The following is a 22,317-nucleotide window of genomic DNA, read 5'->3' as shown; positions in this document are numbered from 1 at the left end:
ACTGACCACGAAATATTACTGCCAAAGTGAAGATAAAATTCAACAGGAAAAATAATATCAGAAAAGAAGAAAACATCAATCTATCAAAACTAAAAGATAGCTCAAGCAGAAGTCGATTTTTAGAACAGATGTGCTTGAAATTAAAACCCTCCATTTTACAGAACAGTGGAAAATACTGGGAAGAAGGAAAAGAAACAGTGTTATCAATTGCAAAAGACACTCTAGGTTCCAAACCTAAAATGAACAAACAGTGGATAACCCAACAAATCATAGCTACCATAGAAGAGAAAAGAGAGGCCAAGATACTTGTAAACCAACAAAACAATGAAGAGAATAGAGAAAAATACAGAGCACTAAAAAATAAAGTTGATAACCTATGTAAAAAAGCCAAAGAAAAATGGTTAGAAGAAAAAGCTGAGAAATGCCAAGAAGCATACCAACAAAACAACCTGAAAGTCTTCCATGATACTGTAAGAGAAATTACAAAGGAATTTTCAGCAAAAGCGGTAACAATGATAAACAACAAGATGACTGAAACCGGGAATATTGAATATATAAGAAAAATCTGGTCAAACCATTTTAAGACTATCTTCCACCAAGGAAACAAAACTACAATGCCAACAATAGAAGAAAATAATGATGACCAAAAATTTTACAAGAAGAAGTTAGATACGCAATAAAACAGATGAAAAACAATAAAGCACCAGGCATTGATACTATCCCTACTGAACTGTGGTCATATGGAGGCAGCATATCAATAGAATATTTAACAACCCTATTCAATAAAATACTACAAACATTAGAGATCCCAGATGACTGGAGAACTGGAAAGATCATCCCAATATACAAGAAAGGAGACAAAAGAGACTGCAGAAATTACGGACCAATCAATTTACTCCCTCACACCTATAAAATATTCATAAGAATTATACAAAATAGATTAAAAAACACCTACGAAGAAATGATAGGCATAGAACAAGCTGGTTTCCGATGAAACTATTCAACAATAGACCAAATTTTCACATTGCACCAACTAGCAGAGCTCAGCTGGGAAGACCATAAAGAATTATATTGTTGTTTTGTGGACTTTAAACAAGCTTTCGATAACATCAACAGAGAAATCCTTAAAATTCTACTAGAAAAAGCAATAGACAAATATATAATATAGTTTCTGATAAAATATTACTCTAAGACAAATGCAATAATTAAAAAAGACACACTCACAACAGAACCCATAGAGATCCAAAAAGGATTAATGCAAGGATGCCCATTATCCCCATGCCTATTCAACATATATCTAGAAGAAGTTGTAAAGAAGGCAATAGACAATGAGCCTGGAGTCAATGTCAACGGTTTAAACATAAAGAATATCAAATATGCAGATGATCTCGTCCTTCTTGCAAGAACCCCAAATGAACTACAAAAGTTGATTAGTAAGCTAAACGAAACCTGTAAAACATATGACATGACAATAAATATACAAAAGACAAAAGCGATGAAAATAGGGAGGAACAGAACTACCATCTCAGCCACCCTAAACGGAGAACAAATAGAACAGTAGACAATTTCATATACCTTGGATCAAAACTAACACAATAGATGAACTCAAAACAATCAAACACAGAATAGCGATAGGATGGACCACCATAGGAAAATTACAGAAAATCTGGAAAACAAACAAGATATCTAAACAAGCCAAAATCAAATTATATGAAGCAATAATTATACCAACAGTCATCTATGGAGCAGAAGCGTGGACAGTTAAAAAAAGAGAGGAGAAAAAACTGCTGGCATTTGAAATGAAATGCTTAAGAAAAATAAATAGAACAAGTTGGATAGAAAAGAAAACAAACATCACAGTCAGACAAGAACTATTGTATAAAAAGACAATAATAGAAAAAATTAGAAAACAACAACTGAGATGGTTTGGACACACTGTACGCATGGATGCAGACAGACTTCCTAACGTCCTAATCAATACTTTTCCAACTGAAAAAAGATCTGGAAGACCAAGAATTACCTGGCTAAAATTATTAAAGAATATCTCGGGATGCAGAACATATAAGGAACGTTTTCGAACAGCAAGGAATATAGAAGACTGGAAGATCCTGCTCAAGAGAAGACTCAACCCAGAAGAGAAGAGATCTCATTATGCCATTCTGAAACATTACTTCACTGTTTGATTTATCAAACAATGAAGTAATGAAATGAATTTGCTTCAAGTAATGAAGCAAATTCATTTCAGAGATATTAGAGTTGCTTAATGCTGTATATATATCTCAACCCTATACATGAGAGGTTTCAAGACCTACAATACATCAGTATGTGGGAAAGTTTGAAAAAAGAAAGAAATCTGTTAATGCCTTTGGATTTACATATTATACATAAATGTTATAAATCTTAGGCTGTCTACAAAATGGATATTTCAGTATTTATAGAAATTCTGGGTATAATTAAGATCTTATTCTTTTAACACTACTAGTGCATCTTTATATTTCGTTTTTTCTCCCTTTCCCTGCATGATTATCTACTTGGATTAATGTTACAAGTTTTCTTAATAGGCAGTCAAACAAGCAGGACAGGTTATTATGCACTTTGCTAACTGCAAAACAGCTACTGGTGATTTTTCAGTAGTGTTTTTACAGTTTAGTGGAAATATACTGTTAACCACTTCATATGTTCAGTATCTCTAATGTGGCAACAAAATTAGACTGAGAATTCACATTAGATAAAATATGGATAAAGAAAACATTTTTTTGTTCATCTCTCTCTCTCTCAAATCTTCAGAGGACTTGAACATATTTGTTACCATATTTATACATACTTTGGAAAATTTTGAAAAAGCCAACTACTGTGATGTCAGTTCTTCTGCACGTCATGAATACTGTCAAATTAGTATCCTATTTAATTTGGTAAGTAGAAAATCTGGAACCAAATCAGAGGAGTAAGGAGGATTGAACTGTAGCCTACTGATAAGCCAGAAATGTTAGCAATGCACGACATTTCGGTGTGACATTCATGCAACAGCTGCCAAATAGACTTCTAGATCTTGGATGCACATGCTGCTTGATCTTGATGACAAATGTTTCAATACCTCTGAGTAGTAATTACTAGTAGGTCCTGGAACAAATTCCTTATAAATTATCCCTTTGTGATCAAACCTTAGCATAGTTTGTTACAATTTCTGGAAACAAATCTTTTTTCTAAGCTTGGTTATTGTCATTCTGCATATTGTCTACAGTATGATCCTGGTCTCAGGATCATACTGTAAGCAGTCACTCTCATCCAGGTTCACTATTAGCTGGTTGAACAAAATTGTTGTAGGCATCCAATCAGTGTTTTCCTCATTACTCAACACAGAACAAACTGCAAATTTTTCTTTTCCTGTTTCTGGTAAATATGGATCTTATGATCCAAATTTGATCATAAGTTCTTTTTATATAGACAAACTATGTTCAGTCTATATAAAACAACTTATGATCAAATTTGGATTAATGGGACTACTTAAGCCACTCCTGTGCTTCTCTAGTGTCCTCTCCTGGAGCAGTTTTTTTTTAGTCTCTCTGCTTTTTTGATGCACTGTAAGTCGAGCATTTAAAGCGTGGTTGTAGTACCATCGAAAAAAAAATTTTCTTGTTTGTATCTAACAATTTATTCTTCAGTTGTTTCTTGAATAAGTATATTTTCAATTAATGAAACTTTCCTTTTTAGTTTGTTTTAAATGGAAATTAGGTTTCTACCATGATTGAAATACTTCTTTTTTCACCAAAATAATCCAAATAATCCACTTATGTATGAAATAATCGATATGCTAACATTCCTAAGTTAAAACAAAGTTTTGTGCTCAATATCAATTTTGTTCACTGAAACTGTGTTATAATTTTAATACTGGTCTTGTAATAGCACCATATTACTTATGAGTACACAAATTTGAGGGTAAACTTGAAATTAGATTAAATTATTTTTTTTACTGATTTTCATCTCAAAAATAGATTGTCTTACTCATTTCAGATTCTAATGATCAATTATATACTAATTTAAAATAGTCACATGAAATTGGAAATATGTCTTGACAACATTATTTAGCCAAACATAATTTTCTTATAGGATTGGGTATATTGGACAGACTGGGAGTCAGAAGCCATCCATCGCATTAATAAATTCAATGGACAAGATTTGACAAATATAGCCATTGGAGTTTTCTCACCTATGGATGTACATGTTTATCACCCATACAAGCAGCCAAATGGTAAAATTATTATAGAAATTATTTTGCTATTCCTCTAATCTATAATGAATTCAGCTGAATTAATTTTACTTTGACTTTTATAAGATATTTATACAGATAAGGTTTCAAATCATTTGGATTTGTAGTATTATTAGGCTGTGTGTGCACTTGCAATTTTCTGTCATGCAATTATTTAGTTTCAAAAATGGAACTCAGTTTTTAATAAGAATGCATTACGTATGCAACTAAATAATCACAGTGATTAAAAAGTGCAACCAGTCCTATATTAATAGCCTCACAGTTGTTGCAAATTAAAATAAGTCTATGGACAAGTATGAACCTGCATGCACCACTTGCAACTACTCAATTGCAGTTCTCGGCAAAGCATCGAACAATGTTTAAACATGTCTGACAATGAATCTAGTAATGACAGATCATTAGTGTTTTGATACAGAAAAATTTAATATCAGAATTAAGAAAAAGGTTTACTCTTAATGATAAAAAAAAATAATAAATAAATAAATTGAAAGACAATAGTGATTGGAATCTTAATGAAAAATTGTATGAATGTTGTAAGCAATTGGATAAAATTATCATGTTTTGGTATATTATTCTAGGTGCTACTATTTGAAGTAATTCATCAGAGCTTTTACTACTCATTCTGTAGTATTGGAAAAAATTTTAGGGCAACTTTTTAAATCGTGAATTTTATAAAATTGTCCTCTCAGCACCTTCTGTCAGTGCAGCAACAGCCACAACAAGTTTTTGTAAAATCCATTTTGAAACTAACAAAGTTGCAAGTGAACATATAATATTTTGTCACAAGTATGATTTTACAATTGCATCAACAGAAAATCACAGGTGTATGTGTAGCCTTAACGTGGCAGTTTTTGGTGCATCTCTGGATTTTCTGGAGGAACCTTAGAAATAATGTTGTTATTCAGTTCCAGGAGGAAATGAATAAGTCACTCAAATAACAACTAAATTTATGCTCATATCTCCCAACCAGGAACCTAGCTCAGTTGGTTTTCACAGTGCCCTTTGGTTGGAAAGACCTGGGATCAAATCCCATCTACTCCACCAGCCACTGAATTAGAAACTTATTTAATCATGTTGGATGTATAGGCATTCAACCTTCAATACCAATCCTCTTCAATTTCCTGTGCATAGTTCAGTGAGGTGTGGGGGTCAGGAACAGCCTTTATTAAATGCTTCAGTCAATTGCTGCACACAGGAAGTTCTGTTTGTCTGTATAAGCCTTCTCAGATGAGTCATCTCATTCCTGACACTGTCTTAGGACCACAGTTATGCCTCTTAGACAAGTAGTGTGGGTTATTTTCCCATTGAATAAACACTTGGATGATATCTCTGTTTTCAAGAAACCAGTCAGCCCTGCTGTTTCCAAAATTGTGGCACTAGCCACACAGGCACTCACAATAAACCCTTTATTGAACTCAGAAAGATTCTTTGTCCTCATTGCGATCAACATTTGATCACAATGACGATTACTGACAGCAACATTCCTAAATAGTTGCCTAGAGTGTGTGGCAATGCACATGACCAAGTATTTTACATATATGCTGCATTAGTGACTTTTATGTGTGCGATGCAAAGTACCTTTATCACAGCTTTTCAGCTGAAGGTGAGTTGCCTGGTCATATATGAAGATGGCATGGTTTTTCCCCTCCTGCAAAACAGGCCAGCCAGCCAAAAGAACACAATTGATAGTCTCTACAGATAGGGCAGATGCTATAAGAGCATTAATTAGGTTTCAGACAGTTACTTTGCCTTGATAAGCCATTGAGCCTGACATGTAGAGAACATGGGATCTTCTAACCTGTTGCAACAAACCTTTTGGATCTGCAAAAGTAGATTGTCTTAGACAGTTACTTTACCATTGAAAAATTTGAGTGGATTGTCTTAAATTTTTGGTTGGGAATCAGTATCTGTTGGTGGTTTAGAGAATCGGAGTTGTACGATTTCTTTTGATATTTTAATTATGCAAACCAACTCATATAATTTTTATTTGTGGCTTTCTCCAATAATTTGTCATGATGAAGAATGACTTAACCACCTCACCGGCCATTATGGATCAAATATGCATCCTCATACATTTCATATCCATCGTATATTTCAATGTAATATCAGTGATATTACAATTTTAATATGTACTTCGCATCCATGATAACCTTGATACCTATAGACATCTTCACCGGTAGCTTGGCTAATTCTCAAGAGATTTAAATCATGAAAAACCAGCCTTGTTATCTTTTGCTCTCTCCAACCAAAAGGCTATGGGTTCAGATCTGTTGTAGCATGGATGTTACTCATTAGGTAGGTGATAGATGATTATCATCTCCTAGTGAAATCATTCTTTTTATTAGCCTGAAATAACTCGCAAAGTGCTCATGTTCCAACTTTTCGTGAGTGGGATTAATATAAAATAAATACTTCTGCACATGAAGAAACTCAACTCTTGTAAAATATGGTATGACTGCCGAAGTGTGGCATATTGCTATAACTAGTGAATATGCAAATATTTCTTGAGTATAATACTTGTAAAATGTTGATACCTTTTTTGTAGTTTGTTGTTCTATTTGTATATTAATATTGGGTAGAACTTGAGAAATCCAGGTATTTGCTGATGGATGTTGAGTAAGGTGGAATTCTAATGATTGCTCTGCAAGAGTCTGAATAGACAGATTTTTGACCTTTCTTTGCAAAAAATTTTTTTGTTTTGGTGGGAGATTGCCATTCTGCATTTTGTTTTGGTATTTTCAGTATGCCCTGTAACTATCATCACTTGTGATCAAATTAGTTTTTTTTTTTGGGGGGGGGGAAAGCAGCTTTATTGAGTTCTTTGTAGTGGTCAATTTTCTTGTTTATCATTTTTTTTTTCTTTTTGCTGTTGTTTAACACATGCAGAACAAACCTTGTAAGAGATCTGTCATTAGCACATAGATCTCCTCCTGAAATTGTAAGTTGCACATCTGTCATTGGTTATGATTTCCTGAACTTTTTTCCACCAATTCTGGTGGGTGATCAGAATATTTTAGATAGACCAGAATGTTAATTTAGTGATTCTCTGCCTGATTGAAACATTTGTCACTCAAAAACATAAGAATTTGTTTATTTCCATGAACTTGCTTCATCCAACATTTTCATGTCACTTGTAGCTTAAACACAACTTAGCATTGGCTCTTTTTGTTCTATTTTAATTTCATGACAAACAAGAGATATTTCACTTTAGCACTCTCTCTCTCTTTAAGTATGGAAGATATTAATGTCAACAGTTACACATTTATTTGAAGAACATATCTTTTAAATGACTGTCTTATGACAGTCTAATTTTCTAGTTGCTGCATGTGTATCTCAACGCAGTGGTAGGTGGCTGGTTGGAATTCAGGGACCACATCACAATGCTGATGATACTAAGGATAAGTTCATTGCACCTCTTAAAGAGAGTACATTAACAAGTAACCGTATGTGTCGATTTAAAATATATATAATATAATTGTGGGGTGCTTAAGGGTCAAAGCTGTATAACTGAGAGTAGACCTCCACATAGCCTTTAAAGGAATGTGGAGAACTGACCAGGACTTCTGACCTAATGTCCAATCCTCACCTTCTCGTGGTGCACCCTGTTGGGTATCTACTTGGGTACTGGATGGGCTGGCAATTTGGGATTTAGCCGACTAAATTGTATTCTTATTGGTTAAACCAAAATAAAAAAAAATGAAGGTACAACATGACAAAATTTCATGCCGGCTGGGGCGTCGCCCGGTTAAACAAGGCCCCTGTTGTTTTTGCCAGGGAACCAGGACGAACAACGAAAAGTCAGCTACTGGAACAAATCTGAAAACACACCCCAACTCAACACCACCAGAGTTAAAGATCGGTACTATCAACATAAGAAGCTTGAATGGCAAAGAAATGGAGCTAGCTGAGGAATTAGATAAGTACCAGATCGACATAATAGGAGTGACTGAAACAAAAACTGGTGAGATCTTCCTGAACAATAAATACAAAATGTTATATTCAGGCAATGACAATCAAGGAAAAGAAGGAGTAGCCATAGTATACAACACAAAATATGAAGCTAATCTTCTTGAATGGCAGTCAGTCTCAAGTAGAGTAATGTGGCAAATAAAAGAATGGGGAACTGGACAATGAGACTTATTTGTGCCTATGGTCCCACAGAAGGTTCTACTATTGTAGAAGTGGAGGAATTTTTTGAGGCTTTAGAAAAAGCAACTGACATAAGGAAAAAGGAAAAGTTGGTCCTTGTTGGGGAATCTAAATAGCATAGTAGGAAATGATTGTCAGACATACAAAAATATTTTGGGAAAATTTGGAGAAAAGAGCAAAGCTAATAATAATGGCAAATATATGTTGGATTTCTGCTCAGGACATGGACTGGTTATTACTAACACCATGTTCCAACATAAAAAAGTGCACAAATTCAAATGGAGAGAAGACGCAAGGAATAAGAAAAGTCTCATTGACTATGTTATTGTTGATAGTGATGTTTTCTCCCTGGTGCAGGACACCAGAGTGTACAGAGGATTTGAAATTGGAAGTGATCACTATTTAGTCTTGAGCAGGATAAAATTGAATTTCATATTGAAAAGAATAACATGTAAAAAAGTTTTAAAGCGAATAAAAGTTGAGCAGCTCTCAGATGTGAACTGTAGACTAAAATACACAAAGATTATTGAAGAAAAAATGAAAGAGTTTGAGAACAGGAATCAAACCTTGGAGATTCAGTGGCAAGTCTTGAAGAAAGCCCTGATTGATTCAGCTAGAGAGGCATGTGGTGAAGTTGTCTGCAAGGATAGAAAAATTAGAACTCCATGGTGGACACAGGAAGTTAAAGAGGCAGTGAAGGAAAAGAAGAAAGCATATAAAAAAATCCTGGCAAATAAGTCAGCTTGTACTCTTAGAGAATACAGAGACAAATGCAAGAATGCTAAACACTGTGTAAAACTAGCTAAACAAAAGTCATGGGAGGACTTTGGCAATAATATAGAGAATAAATATCAAGAAGGTGGCAAAATATTCTGGAGGTTGTTGAAGAAGCTTAGGAATGGAGGAAAGAGTGTTGTAAAAGGATTTAGAGATGATAAAGGTGACATGAAAATGGGAGAAAAAGATATCCTTGAAGTATGGAGTAATTACTTTGAAAAATTCCTAAATGAAACAAGCTGTGACAGCACAGTGGTAAAAAAACACTGATCAAGCATGTAGTCAGGAATACATATCCATACTTGAAGTAGAAAAAGGCATCAAAGACTTAAAATGTGGAAAGGCAGCAGGAGTAGATGATACTCGACCAGAAATGCTGAAGTATGGTGGTGTAGGAGTCTTACAGTGGCTGCACTGCGTAGTTCAGAAATCCTGGACAGAGGGACGAATTCCCAATGATTGGAGTAGAGCTCTCATAGTACTCATATATAAAAAGGGAAATAAAACTGAATGTGAGAATTACAGAGGTATTTCCCTACTGAGTGTTCTTGTCAAGTATGCAAGTATACTTGAGAAACGGTTGAGAAGAATTGTGGAAGAAAAGCTTGGTGAAGAACAAGCTGGATTCAGGCCAAATGGAGGCTGTCAGGATCAGATCTTCACTTTACGACAAATAGTTGAGAAAGCATGGGAATATAACAAAGATCTATATTTAAGTTTTGTCGATCTGGAAAAGGCATATGACAAGGTGCCAAGAGAGAAGCTATTAAATACGCTGCAGTTATATGGTGCCAGTGGGGCATTATATCAAGCAATACTTTGTCTTTATTTGAGTTGTAAGTCAGCAGTTAGAATTGAAGGAAGTACAGGAAGATAGCTTAATGTTAAATCTGGTGTTAGACAAGGATGTACATTATCCCCTCTGTTATTCATTACCTATATGGATCACATTATGAAGGAAAGTGGTATTAAACATGATATCAAAATTGGAGATATTAATGTCAGCCCTTTGCTTTATGCAGATGATATTATACTTCTAAATAAATCCTCTACAAGATTCTTTGACTAAATTGAATAACTGTTGTAATAGATATGGTATGAAGGTCAGCAATAAAGAAAGATTAACAAAACAAATGTTCTCTGCCAGGTTGGCAGGAAAACGACCCAGAGGAAGACCAAGATATAGGTGGATTGATACGGTACAAAGTGCCTTAGACGATAGAAATATAAGATCTGATAATGTGGAGTCTTGAGAAGTAACAGACTTGATTTGGAAGAAAATTGTAAATAGGAAGTTAGTAATGATGTAATTTTTTTCATGTAGTACTATCATATCCTGTACATCCCTTGAGGGTACATGGCAGGAATTTGATGATAATATAATTGTATGTTGTTAGATGTCAACTAGAAACCCTGATGTAGAAGAGGAATGATTATGAAAGATATATAGAAGCTGGTGCCAGCCAGCTTGATGGTTGACTGAGTGGTTAGCATATCTGCTCTCCAGCCAAGAGGCTGTGGGTTCTAATCCCACGTAGGCATGGATGTTTGTGAAACTCTCAACATGGACTGGGTCACCATGGGAGTAGTAGACCCAAAACCCCCTGTAATAGAAGAGGCCTTCACCCTGCAGTCGGTAGAAATACAGGGTGTCCCAAAATTCACGCAAGATTTAAATTGAGCGCCATTTGTGCGGTAAAGTGTTGCCAACAAGAAAAAAAAGAGAGCGTGATAGCTGACAGTTCAGGGTTATTAAAAATGAAGTGCTACACAAAAGAACAACACATTTTCATGGATTATGGAACAACAACAAGTGGATGCTTATTTTTCAAACAAGCTCATTTTCATCTTGATGGCTTCATTAATCGACAAAATTTGGGGTTCAGAAAATCCATGAGTGATTGTTGAGAAACAAATGCATCCACAACGTGTCACTGTTTGGTGCGGATTTTGGGCTGGAGGCATCATCGGTCCATTCTTCTTCGAAAATGCTGCTGGTAAGGCAATAACAGTTAATGGTGCTCGCTATCGCGACATGATAATTCAGTTTTTTTGTGCCTAAATTACAAGATATGGATATGGGCTACATGTGGTTTCAACAAGACAGTGCCACATGCCATACATACAGCCCGAGAAACAATTCAATTACTGCATGAGTAATTTCCCATTTTGGTGATCAGAATTGGCCACGCAGATCATGTGACTTAACGCCGTTGGACTTTTTTTTGGGGGGTTTTTTGAAATCTAAGGTTTATGCCAACAAGCCCACGACCACCCACGCCTTGAAGGAGGAAATTGAGCACTGTATCAACGAAATTCAGCCACATTTATGCAAAACAGTCATGGAAAATTTCGACAAAAGAGTGCGTATGTGCCAGCAAAGCCATGGAGGCCATTTACCCGATATGCTATTCCATGCATAACCCTATACTGTATACTGTATGAATCAATAAGAAATTACAACTTTTAATTAAAAACTTGTGTTTTCTATCAAAATTACTTCTTGCGTGAATTTTGGGACATCCTGCATATATAGGCTGTTCATTCCCCCCCCCCCCTTTTCATAGAAGCTGGTAAAGAAATTTTATATAGAGGTAGATGACATTTTTCAGTATATAGTAGATGGGACAAGTACAAAAAGTCATCCCTGGAAATTAGCAGGGCTACTTAGGTAGTATGTCTCTAAAGATTTAGATTTTTCTGTTGGAGAGTACATCTCTGAATGAGTTTAAGGTATAAGTGATTCATGTCTTTGAGTTGAACAGGTCTCCGATGATAATGTGTCATGATCCTATGTAGTAGTAATGCAGTCAGCTATATTTTATCACCCTCTGGTGATAAAGCTTTCATTCTCCAACCAATAAATAGGTCTTGAGTTTGAATCCCACTGCAGGCATGGATGTTTACAAATGTCTTTGGGTGATTAATTGAATTTCATCTGAGAAACCACCCTCCTTACTGGAGATCTGAAGTAACTGGAAGAAAGTTCTATGTTTGATTTCCAGAGTAGTTTCAGGATTATCTGATCCTTAGCCCACCCATAGTACTAATGTATGATAGCTGTATGATCTTTTGTGGGTGATATTAACTTTTTTTAGTTAGTTATTCACTTTTTTTTATTTATGTATTTGTTTTCTGAAGCAGACATAGCAAATCAGAATGTTGTAGTTGGATCTTCATTTGCGATAATAATGCAATGCTGAAAAATTTACCCATGGTTTAAGGCAATGTCCTATTGTGAAACAACATGAAACAATTGTCGGTATAAACAAGTTTTTGATGCTGCCTTAACCTATTTGTGATACTTTCTAATAGTGGTTGTACACGATGCTGTACAACCTTTGCTGTACAGCAAAAGGCTGTACACGATGTAGAGCATCCTTGAACTCATACAATTGAGGGGGGGGGGGGCATTTAGTAAAAATACTAAATTCCACTAGCCAAAAGTCACTTGTTAATTTGATTTTAAGTTCAGTAAATCATCACTAAATTTAATTTCAAGATTTATTGATGAATAAAGTTAAATTTAACTATTAAGTAACTTGTGGCCAATCCCATGGTGTGTATTATTATTCTAATGTGTATCTCTATTAAAACTTAATATTATAAATTACTTGAATTCTTTGAGTCAGTGTGATAAATCAATTTGTGTTGGTGTTTTTATATAGGTACCAATCACTGTGGACGTCTTCTTGGTCACTGTTCGCATCTTTGTCTTCCTGCACCAAGTTTATCAAACCGATCTGCCTTGTACTCATGTGCTTGTCCAAATGGCTTAGAATTAGCAGATGATATGCAGACATGCATTGCCACACGTAAGTTAAATTTGTTAGATAGCCAACTAGAAATAAGCGCAGATAGAAGATATGGTAATAGCATTACTGTGATCTGTATGTTGAGAGGGTTGTATGATGGAGAGAATAAGGTTTATTAATTCTCTTAGAATTATAGCTGTTAGACGTGGTGTGATTATTATTGAGGGAAGCCTGGTTTGAACAGATGCCGATGGCTCTGCTAACTAGTTTTTATAATGCCACTCCTAGGATGGGGGGAGTTAGAAAATTTGTGGAAGTATCTTCATGTATAAATAATAGTTTCTCTGTACTATGGGAGAAAAAGAAGTGATCATTAGGAAGATTTAATTACATCATGTACCAAGGCAAACTATTAGTCAATTCGAACTATAGCAAAGATCACTGTAAGACTCACTTGCTATTATAATCTACTGAAAGCATAATACATTTTTTTAACAATGCTTTGCTTAAAGAACACTGTAGCAAACTGTCCTTTTGGTCCTCATGAATTTGCTAGTCAGTTGATTGCTTTCTTTTTCTACCATGAATTTGATTCTGTTGAGAGGAATGTCTGATATCGTAGCCATATAGAAAATTTAAGAATGTAGTTTCAGGAGCATGCTTTTCATTATTCCATGACATAAATTTTGGATCAAAGATCTAAAGTGGATAGAAAGGTAGAATTTTTTTACAAGATGTGGCCAGTAAGAAAAAGTTTTTTATGAATTGTTTGGCTGATCTTGGATGTGGGATGATCAGCATCTGTGTGGTCAGAACAGGTTATTAGCTGTGTGGACTTTTGGTAATCTATATATCTGGGGAATTTCATTGGAACTAAAGCTAGTTTGATCCCCTAACTTTTTCAGGAAGTGAGTAGTGGCATTTCACTTATCTTTTTTTTTTTTTTTTTACATAAACTATAAAGAACAAAGTTGGCCCTTTTTTTTTTAATTTCTTTTTAAGGGGAAAAGCATATGCATGTTAGGTATGTTGAGCTTTGATGGTTATTGTCTGTAGACAGTTTGCAGGTGCTGCATTTTGTATGTCATGAGGTCTAATGTAAGAACTTAACAAGTCACTTCAAAGTTGGCCAAGACTAAGGGTGCTGAATGCTTTATCAAATGCCTTTTTGGAAGAAAAGCTTTTACAACTTGAAGAGACTGAGAAGCTCCTTTAAGTACAAACGTGACTTGGAAATCTTTAGACTATCTGAAGCCAGTCTAATGTTGATAAATGTTGTTCGGTGAAACTTCCCCAAACAGCCATTTCCATGTTTGTTTGAGTGCATGTTAGTTCTTATACTGCATTTCTCAGTGATATCTCTGTAATAAAGACAAAATATTAGTGTCATTTGGTCCTTTTGCTGTCTTCCATTAATTCAAAAAATGAACTTCAACCAGAACTCAAGCCTAAATATGCAATATAAGGAATGACAACTTGAGCTGTTTAGAAATCAAGATATCCCAAAGGATTTTTCTTATTTTCTTGAATGGATAACTAAATCCATTAATACATATGTATATATCTGTTTTGTTTATTCGTTCTTGCACGTTGACTCATTCTATTCTATGACCATCTGCTGTTGCTTGTAACATGTTCTTCTTCTTGCAGAATCTTCTAGCTCAGCCCCTACTCTGGAGATAACCACTAACACTTACTCTATTTTTCCTCTGCCATATTCCGGTTCTAACATATCTAATACTGAAAGTGAAGATCTTTCTTCTGATGACACTAACTCAGTAAATCCAATTACTCTGACAAATTCTTTTCCTGCAGGTGATTTAGGTATGTGTGCTAATTTACTATTCTGTCATTGCTGTTTTGTTTGCATGTCTCAGTGAATGTGACTGCATTTAAAAATTGAGCATCTTTATGTGTAATTGTCTGTCTGTAATGCTGTGTGGTAGTGAATAATGGAAGCCAGTTGGAAATGAACACCGTTATTTTACTGTCTGTATATTATTTTTATCAACATACACATTGTAATAACTGCTGTGATGAGTGCATTTTTTTATGCATGTATTTGATCTTCAGTCAAGTTTATTTAACATTGACTTATGACACTGAAATGGAATTTAATGCTAATAAACTAACCCTGCTACCTCATGCATTGGTTTGTCACATAGTGAAATTCACATTCATAATTTCACACTTTATGGATACATAAAGGCAAAATTCGCATTTTGCTTTTATGTAACCTGCCACACTTTGTAACGATCATAGGTACTATAGATATAGATAAATAAAGACAGTAAAATATCAAGTGTCTGATTTCAACACCTTCCACTGGTTTGTAATAGATTTTACCAGTGTTCTATGATGTGAATTGGTGTGTCTGTGTTTTATTTTTTCTCTTAATAAAGGAGTTGGACATGTAATTCATTTCATACTCCTAATTTGAGTATTTATTATACTCAAGGTATTTCAAGATGGCATATTTGTGTTGCACTATATTTAATTGCATGCTGTTTAAATTTGTTGTTTTCTCTGCTTGTTTTCAATATTTGCTTAGTTTATTAAAACTTATGTTTAGCATTGTATTTTAATTCCTGACTAAAAGTTTTGAGAAGGAATTATTATGCTCCAAGTACTAGAATGTAGTTTGCTGATGCAGTACACTCACAGTTATGTTCTGAAATTTTAAAATATTTCGGGTTTTTTCCACCTCAGTTCGAATATTGTAGACTAGAGATATGTCTACACACAGAAAATCTTCTGATAGTAGAGTTTCTTGTAACATGTCAGTCAGGGCATTTTCAAACTTTAGAACCTCTCATTAAGTCTGGTTCATGTTCATACCAAAAAGTTTGAGTATGAAGCTTTTTGGTATGAACATGAACCAGTATTGCTTGAGTATTGCTGTTATCCAGAGTCAGATGTTCGTTATTCAGTTCTTCCTTGTGCAAATGTAGCAACTTTCATTTTTCTTTCTTCCATAAATCTCACCTGCTTGGCCATGCTGACAATGGCTTTCTTTATGCTATTATTCTGTGCTTTCTAATGGACTTAGAAGCAAAGTAGAAAAATCAGTAACCAGTAACTTTAATATTTTATATATATATTTAATTTGGATTAAATGAACTACAAACTGTGTTAGACTGAGAAAGAAAGATACAAATTTTATAAGATAGGCTAATGTTTTTTTTTAAAAAAGATTGAATTTTACCTTTTTACTCAATCTTACTCAAGTTCCTGAATGCTAATGTCATAAACATATTTACCAATTTGATTTGTTTGGGATAATCATAATTTTAAAAGCATAACAAAAATATCAACACAAACGTTGAAACAGTTTACTCACATGTAAGATGGCAGTCCAATTTGTTTGATTTTATGATAACCTGAACTGTAACGAGATCACAAGTGATTTATAAATAATAGCTGCTGAGTGATGTAGTGACAGTTATGAGAGACAGAAAAAACAAAATTCATTCATCTTTTGCAGAATACCAGTCTGCCTAAGGGATGTAACATAGAAATAACTTTTACATATGTGCTGCTGAACAAATGTATGAATTACTGTTTTGTAAATTTTATTAAATTTATATGAGCCATTTAGAAAAAAGTTTATTTCTAAAACGGGAAATTTATTTCTTTTATATCTTCAAAAAATTCAAACACCTGAAAGGCAGAAGAGCCTAGAGCAATCAGATGCCTTGACAAATATCAAGCCGATTGCCTGGGTGATGCTTGTGGGATATCTCATCATCATCAAATTCCTGCCATGTACCCTCAAGGGGTGTACAGGATATGATAGTACTACATGAAAAATTTACATCATTACTAACTTCCTATCTACAATTTTCCTTCAAATCAGTCTGTTACTTGTCAAGACTCCAACATTATCAGATCTTGCATTTCTATCTTCTAAGGCACTTTGTACCATATCAATCCACCTATTTCTTGGTCTTCCTCTGGGTCGTTTTCCTGCCAACCTGGCAGAGAACACTTGTTTTGCTAATCTTTCCTCGCCCATTCTGTTTAATTGACTATACCACCTGAGATTAGCTCTGCTAACGCATTCCTGGATACTGACAATATCAAGTTCTTTCCTAATATCCTCATTTTTAATATGATATTACCATTGATGCCATCTGTTCACACCTCTAATCTTTCTCAGGACTCTCATATCTGCGGTCTCTAGTCTTTGGTCTCAAGTGTTTTACTTCTGACCCAGCTCTCAGATCCATAAGTTAAAACTGGTTTGAACACTGTCTTGTATATATACAGCTAATTTAGTGTTCCGACTAATTTCTCTCTTATTCCATATGAATTTATTCAATTGCCTTCCCACCATACCAGCTTTGCTGATTCTGTAGTCTATTTCTATATTGAAATTACCATCTTCACTAAAAATCGTGGCTAAGTAGCTGAAGTGTTTTAATTGTTCCACAGGTTCTCCATTCACAACACAGTTGACATTTTTAATGATTCTGCCTGTTTCCATTGTCTTTGTCTTTTTATTGCTGACCTTCACATACCATATCTATTACAACAGTTATTCAATTTAGTCAGGAAATCTTGCAGACTAGTAGCGGATTTATTTAGAAGTATAACATCATCCGCATAAAGCAAATAACATACATTAACATCTCCAATTTTGATATCATGCTTAATACCACTTTCCTTCATAATGTGATCCATGTAAATAATGTACATCCTTGTCTCACACCAGATTTAACATTAAACCATCTTCCTGTACTTCCTTCAATTATAATTGCTGACTTACAACTTACATAAAGACTAAGTATTGCTTGATATAATGCCCGTTGACACCATATAACTGTAGCGTATTGAATATCTTCTCTATTGGCATTTTCATATGCCTTTTCCAAATCGACAAAACTTAAATACAGATCTTTGTTATATTCCCATGATATCTCCACTATTTGTCGTAAAGTGAAGATCTGATCCTGACAGCCTCTATTTGGCCTGAATCCAACTTGTTCTTCACCAAGCTTTTCTTCCACAATTCTTCTCAACCGTTTCTCAAGTATACTTGCATATACCTTACCAGGAACAGTGAGTAGGGAAATATCTTTGCAATTCTCACATTAAGTTTTATTTCCCTTATTATATATGGGAGCTCTACTCCAATCATCGGGAATTCGTCCCTCTGTCCAGGCATTCTGAACTATGCAGTGCAGCCACTGTAAGACTTTTATACCACCATACTTCAGCATTTCTGGTCAAATATCATCTACTCCTGCTGCCTTTCCACATTTCAAGCCTTTGATGGCTTTTTCTACTTCAAGTATGGATGTGTATTCCTGGTCAGTGTTTTTTACCACTGTGCTGTCCTCACTGTTTGTTTCATTTAGCAGTTTTTCAAACTAATTACTCCATATTTCAAGGATATCTTTTTCTCCCATTTTCATGTCACCTTTATCATCTCTAACTCCTTTTACAGCACTCTTTCCTCCATTCCTAAGCTTCTTCAACAACCTCCAGAATATTTTGCCACTTTCTTGATTTTATTTTCTGTGTTCTTGCCAAAGTACTCCCATGACTTTTGTTTAGCTAGTTTTACATGGTGTTTAGCTTTCTTAAATTTGTCTCTGTATTCTCTAAGAGCACAAGCTGGCTTATTTGCAAAGAATTTTTAATATGCTTTCTTCTTTTCCTTCACTGCCTCTAACTTCCTGTGTCCACCATGGAGTTCTAATTTTTCTGTCCTTGCATACAACTTCACCACATGCCTCTCTGGCTGAATCAATCAGTGTTTTCTTCAAGGCTTGCCACTGAATCTCCAAGATTTCGTTCCTGTTCTCAAACTCTTTCATTTTTTCTTCAATTATGTTTGTGTATTTTAGTCTAGAGTTCACATCTGAGAGCTGCTCAACTTTCATTCTCTTTAAAACTTTCTTACATGTTATTCTTTTCGATATGAAATTCAATTTTATCTTGCTCAAGACTAAATAGTGATCACTTCCAATTTCAAATCCTCTGTACACTCTGGTGTCCTGCACCAGTGAGAAACATCATTATCAATAATAATGTAGTCAATGAGACTTTTCTTATTCCTTGCCTCTTCTCTCCATGTGAATTTGTGCAAATTTTTATGTTGGAACATGGTGTTAGTCATAACCAGTCCATTTCCTGAGCAGATATCCAACAGATATTTGCCATTATTATTAGCTTGGCTGTTTTCTCCAAATTTTCCCAAAATATTTTTGTATATCTGACAATCATTTCTTACTCTGCTATTTAGATCCCCAACAAGGACCAACTTTTCCTTTTTTTTTTCATTGTGTCAGTTGCTTTTTCTAATGCATCAAAAAATTCCTCTACTTCTACCTTAGTAGAACCTTCTGTGGGACCATAGGCACAAATAAGTCATTATCCAGTTCCCCATTCTCATATTTGTCCACATTACTCTACTTGAGACTGCCTGCCATTCAAGAAGATTAGCTTCGTATTTTGTGTTGAATACTATGGCTATTCCTTCTTTTCCTTGATTGTCATCGCCCGAATATAACATTTTGTATTTATTGCTCAGAAAGATCTCGCCAGTTATTGTCTTTTTTGTTTCAGTCACCCCTATTATGTCGATCTGGTACTTATCTAATTCCTCAGCTAGTTCCATTTCTTTGCCATTCAGGCTTCGTATGTTGATAGCACTGATCTTCAACTCTGGCGATGTTGAGTTGGGGCGTGTTTTCAGATTTGTTCCAGTAGTTGACTTTTCGCTATTCGCCCTGGTTCCCTGGCAAAAACAACAGGGAGCCTTGTTTAACCAGGCGACTCCCCAGCTGGCATGAAATTTTGTCATGTTGTGCCATCATTTTGTATTTTGGTTTAATCAGTAAGAATACAATTTGGTTGGTAAATCCCAAATTGCCAGCCCATCCTTGTTCATTCAGTATCCAGGTAGGTACCCAACAGGGTGCACTACGAGAAGGTGAGGATTGGACATTAGGTCAGAATCCTTGGTCGGTTCTCCGCATTCCTTTAAAGGCTGTGTGGAGGTCTCCTCTCAGTTATACAGCTTTCACCCTTAAGCACCCCTTTGACTCACTGAAATATCTTGAGTGAATGAAAATGACTTGCTTAGTTCTAGCAATTATTAGAATTGTTTCTTCCATGTGTGGTATCCATTTTTACGTAAGCTTTATCTTGATGCCAGTTTGTAGCCTGTCATGTGTCTTAAGTATTTCATGCTCCTGAGCTTGAAAATGTTTTGAATAATCTTAGAGCAATAATTGATAACATACAGAATTATATATATTAACTTATGTATTAATATATGATTATTCAATCAAATTAATAATTATTCAGACTTATGCATGTGTTTGTACCTAGCTTTCACAATATAAAAAACAGCCATAAACTTATTTTGATATACAGCTTTCATTTTTTGATACTTTTAAACTTTGATATTTAAGATTCAGTACTATCCATATCCAATAATTTATTTTCACTTTCAGCGACAACAACAACAACTGGAAAAACGACAGTGAGTACAACAACGATGACAACGACAACGACATTAGCAAGAGCAGATGTAGCATTCAGCACCACAGTAAGACCTTCAGACCTTCCTAAGACTGTACCAGCAGAAACAGTTCAACCAGATACTAGTACTAACCACTCCACTGAAAAGCCACAACCACATGTTCAGCTTTCTTTAGAGCACGATGTCGATACAGGCAAAATAGCAGGCATCATAATTGGTGTTCTTAGTGGTCTGGTTATAATACTGTCTTTGGTGAGTGCTTTTTTTTTTTTATGTTTTCATTACTTGTAAATACAGAAGGGAAGTGAAACATCTTTAGGATAGTAAAATAGCAATTTGCATAAAACTAATTTTTGGTAGAGATTATCCATAGTATTCTTGAATTTTGTATAATCACTTGAAATAGTTGCTTCCATCACAAAGCAGTGTTGATGTGCAACCCATCAACATTGCTTTACTTGTTATTAGCTGTAGTGATACTTGTCATTGTTTTATTTGTTGTTGGCTTTAGAAATATTAAAAACAGTTTTTTTATTTTTTAAAATTTTATATATTCCATAAACTAAACAATGTTTATCTATATTTTGTCTATTTTCCCCTCTTATCTGTAGGTATAGTTATTAACAAAGTATTGTTGAAAGTTTTTCACTTAGTTATATACTATAAATTAAAGATGCCAAGAAATTATATTCTTGGTTTATCCAAGTGTAAGCGAACAAAGCTTGTGTGTGAAGTAACTTCATGAACTTCACAAAATGAAGGATGAAACCAAGAATATTTATTTTCTTGCCATCTTTAATTTATAGCATAAAGTATATATGTGATAAGACATCAGCATCAGTTCATTGTTATTTTAGAATGTAGATCTTTTTCTATTTTGTAATATAGTTCATGGTGCATCTATAAATTGTGTAAGGCTACTAGTAACATTTATAGTATTTATTCTGACATTAGAAAGGGGGAGGGAGTCTGTTTTTGTATTTAGATTATGAAAATTGAAATTTTTTTTTTTAATTTTTATTTTATTACAATCAGATTTCATGAATATGCATGGGAGCAATAAATGATATAAGTAAGCCTGCTGAATAAGATAAGTGTGCGTTTATACATTCCGAAAACATATCTCGGAGTTTATCCTCTGGGAATATAAAGGATATAGTGATAGCCCATAAGTTTTGCTAGCATTGTATTTATATTTATACTTAATAATTTATAACTTTCAAATCTGAAAGCACACACCCCAACTCAACATCACCAGAGTTAAAGATCAGTACTATCAACATAAGAAGCCTGAATGGCAAAGAAATGGAGCTAGCTGAGGAATTAGATAAGTACCAGATCAACATAATAGGGGTGACTGAAACAAAAAAGACAAAAACTGATGAGATCTTTCTGAGCAATAAATACAAAATGTTATATTCAGGAAATGACAAAGGAAAAGAAGTAGCCATAGTATTCAACACAAAATATGAGGCTAATCTTCTTGAATGGCAGGCAGTCTCAAGTAGAGTGATGTGGGCTAATATCAAAATGGGGAATTGGACAATGAGACTTATTTGTGCCTATGGTCCCACAGAAGGTTCTACTAAGGTAGAAGTGGAGGAATTTTTTGATGCTTTAGAAAAATCAACTAGTGATTCTAGCAAATACAGCTGAAGATCTGCAGTACAATATCAACATTTGGTATGAAGAAACAAAGAAAAGGAATATGACCATAAATATAAATAAAACTAAAACAATGATCATATCTAGAAACCAACAAAAACACACAATAAAAATAGAGAATCATAAACTGGAACAAGTCCACTTCTTTGAATACTTGGGATCATATATACCAAGAAGATGGTAGACTAGACACAGAAATTAACAACAGG

The 22,317-nt window shown here is 34.6% G+C and overlaps 1 protein-coding gene across 1 annotated transcript in view; it reads left to right on the top strand.

Annotated features, from left to right (window-relative positions):
- Window positions 1-22,317, top strand: part of LOC150098511 (very low-density lipoprotein receptor-like) — a 108,457-nt gene that overhangs the window by 74,311 nt on the left and 11,829 nt on the right. Inside the window, exons 15-17 of the mRNA XM_090405667.1 lie at window positions 4,108-4,249; window positions 12,862-13,008; window positions 20,415-20,695. Coding sequence (XP_090261793.1) covers window positions 4,108-4,249; window positions 12,862-13,008; window positions 20,415-20,695 — 570 coding nt within the window. The remainder of the gene's footprint in view (window positions 1-4,107; window positions 4,250-12,861; window positions 13,009-20,414; window positions 20,696-22,317) is intronic.

The sequence above is a fragment of the Typopeltis vanoorti genome, chromosome 15 (genome assembly GCF_054136105.1).
Source record: "Typopeltis vanoorti isolate ZY-2024b chromosome 15, IOZ_Tvanoo_1.0, whole genome shotgun sequence".
NCBI lineage: Eukaryota > Metazoa > Arthropoda > Arachnida > Uropygi > Thelyphonidae > Typopeltis > Typopeltis vanoorti.
Note: the sequence above shows the minus strand (reverse complement) of the source record. Positions and strands in the feature narration are given on the sequence as shown.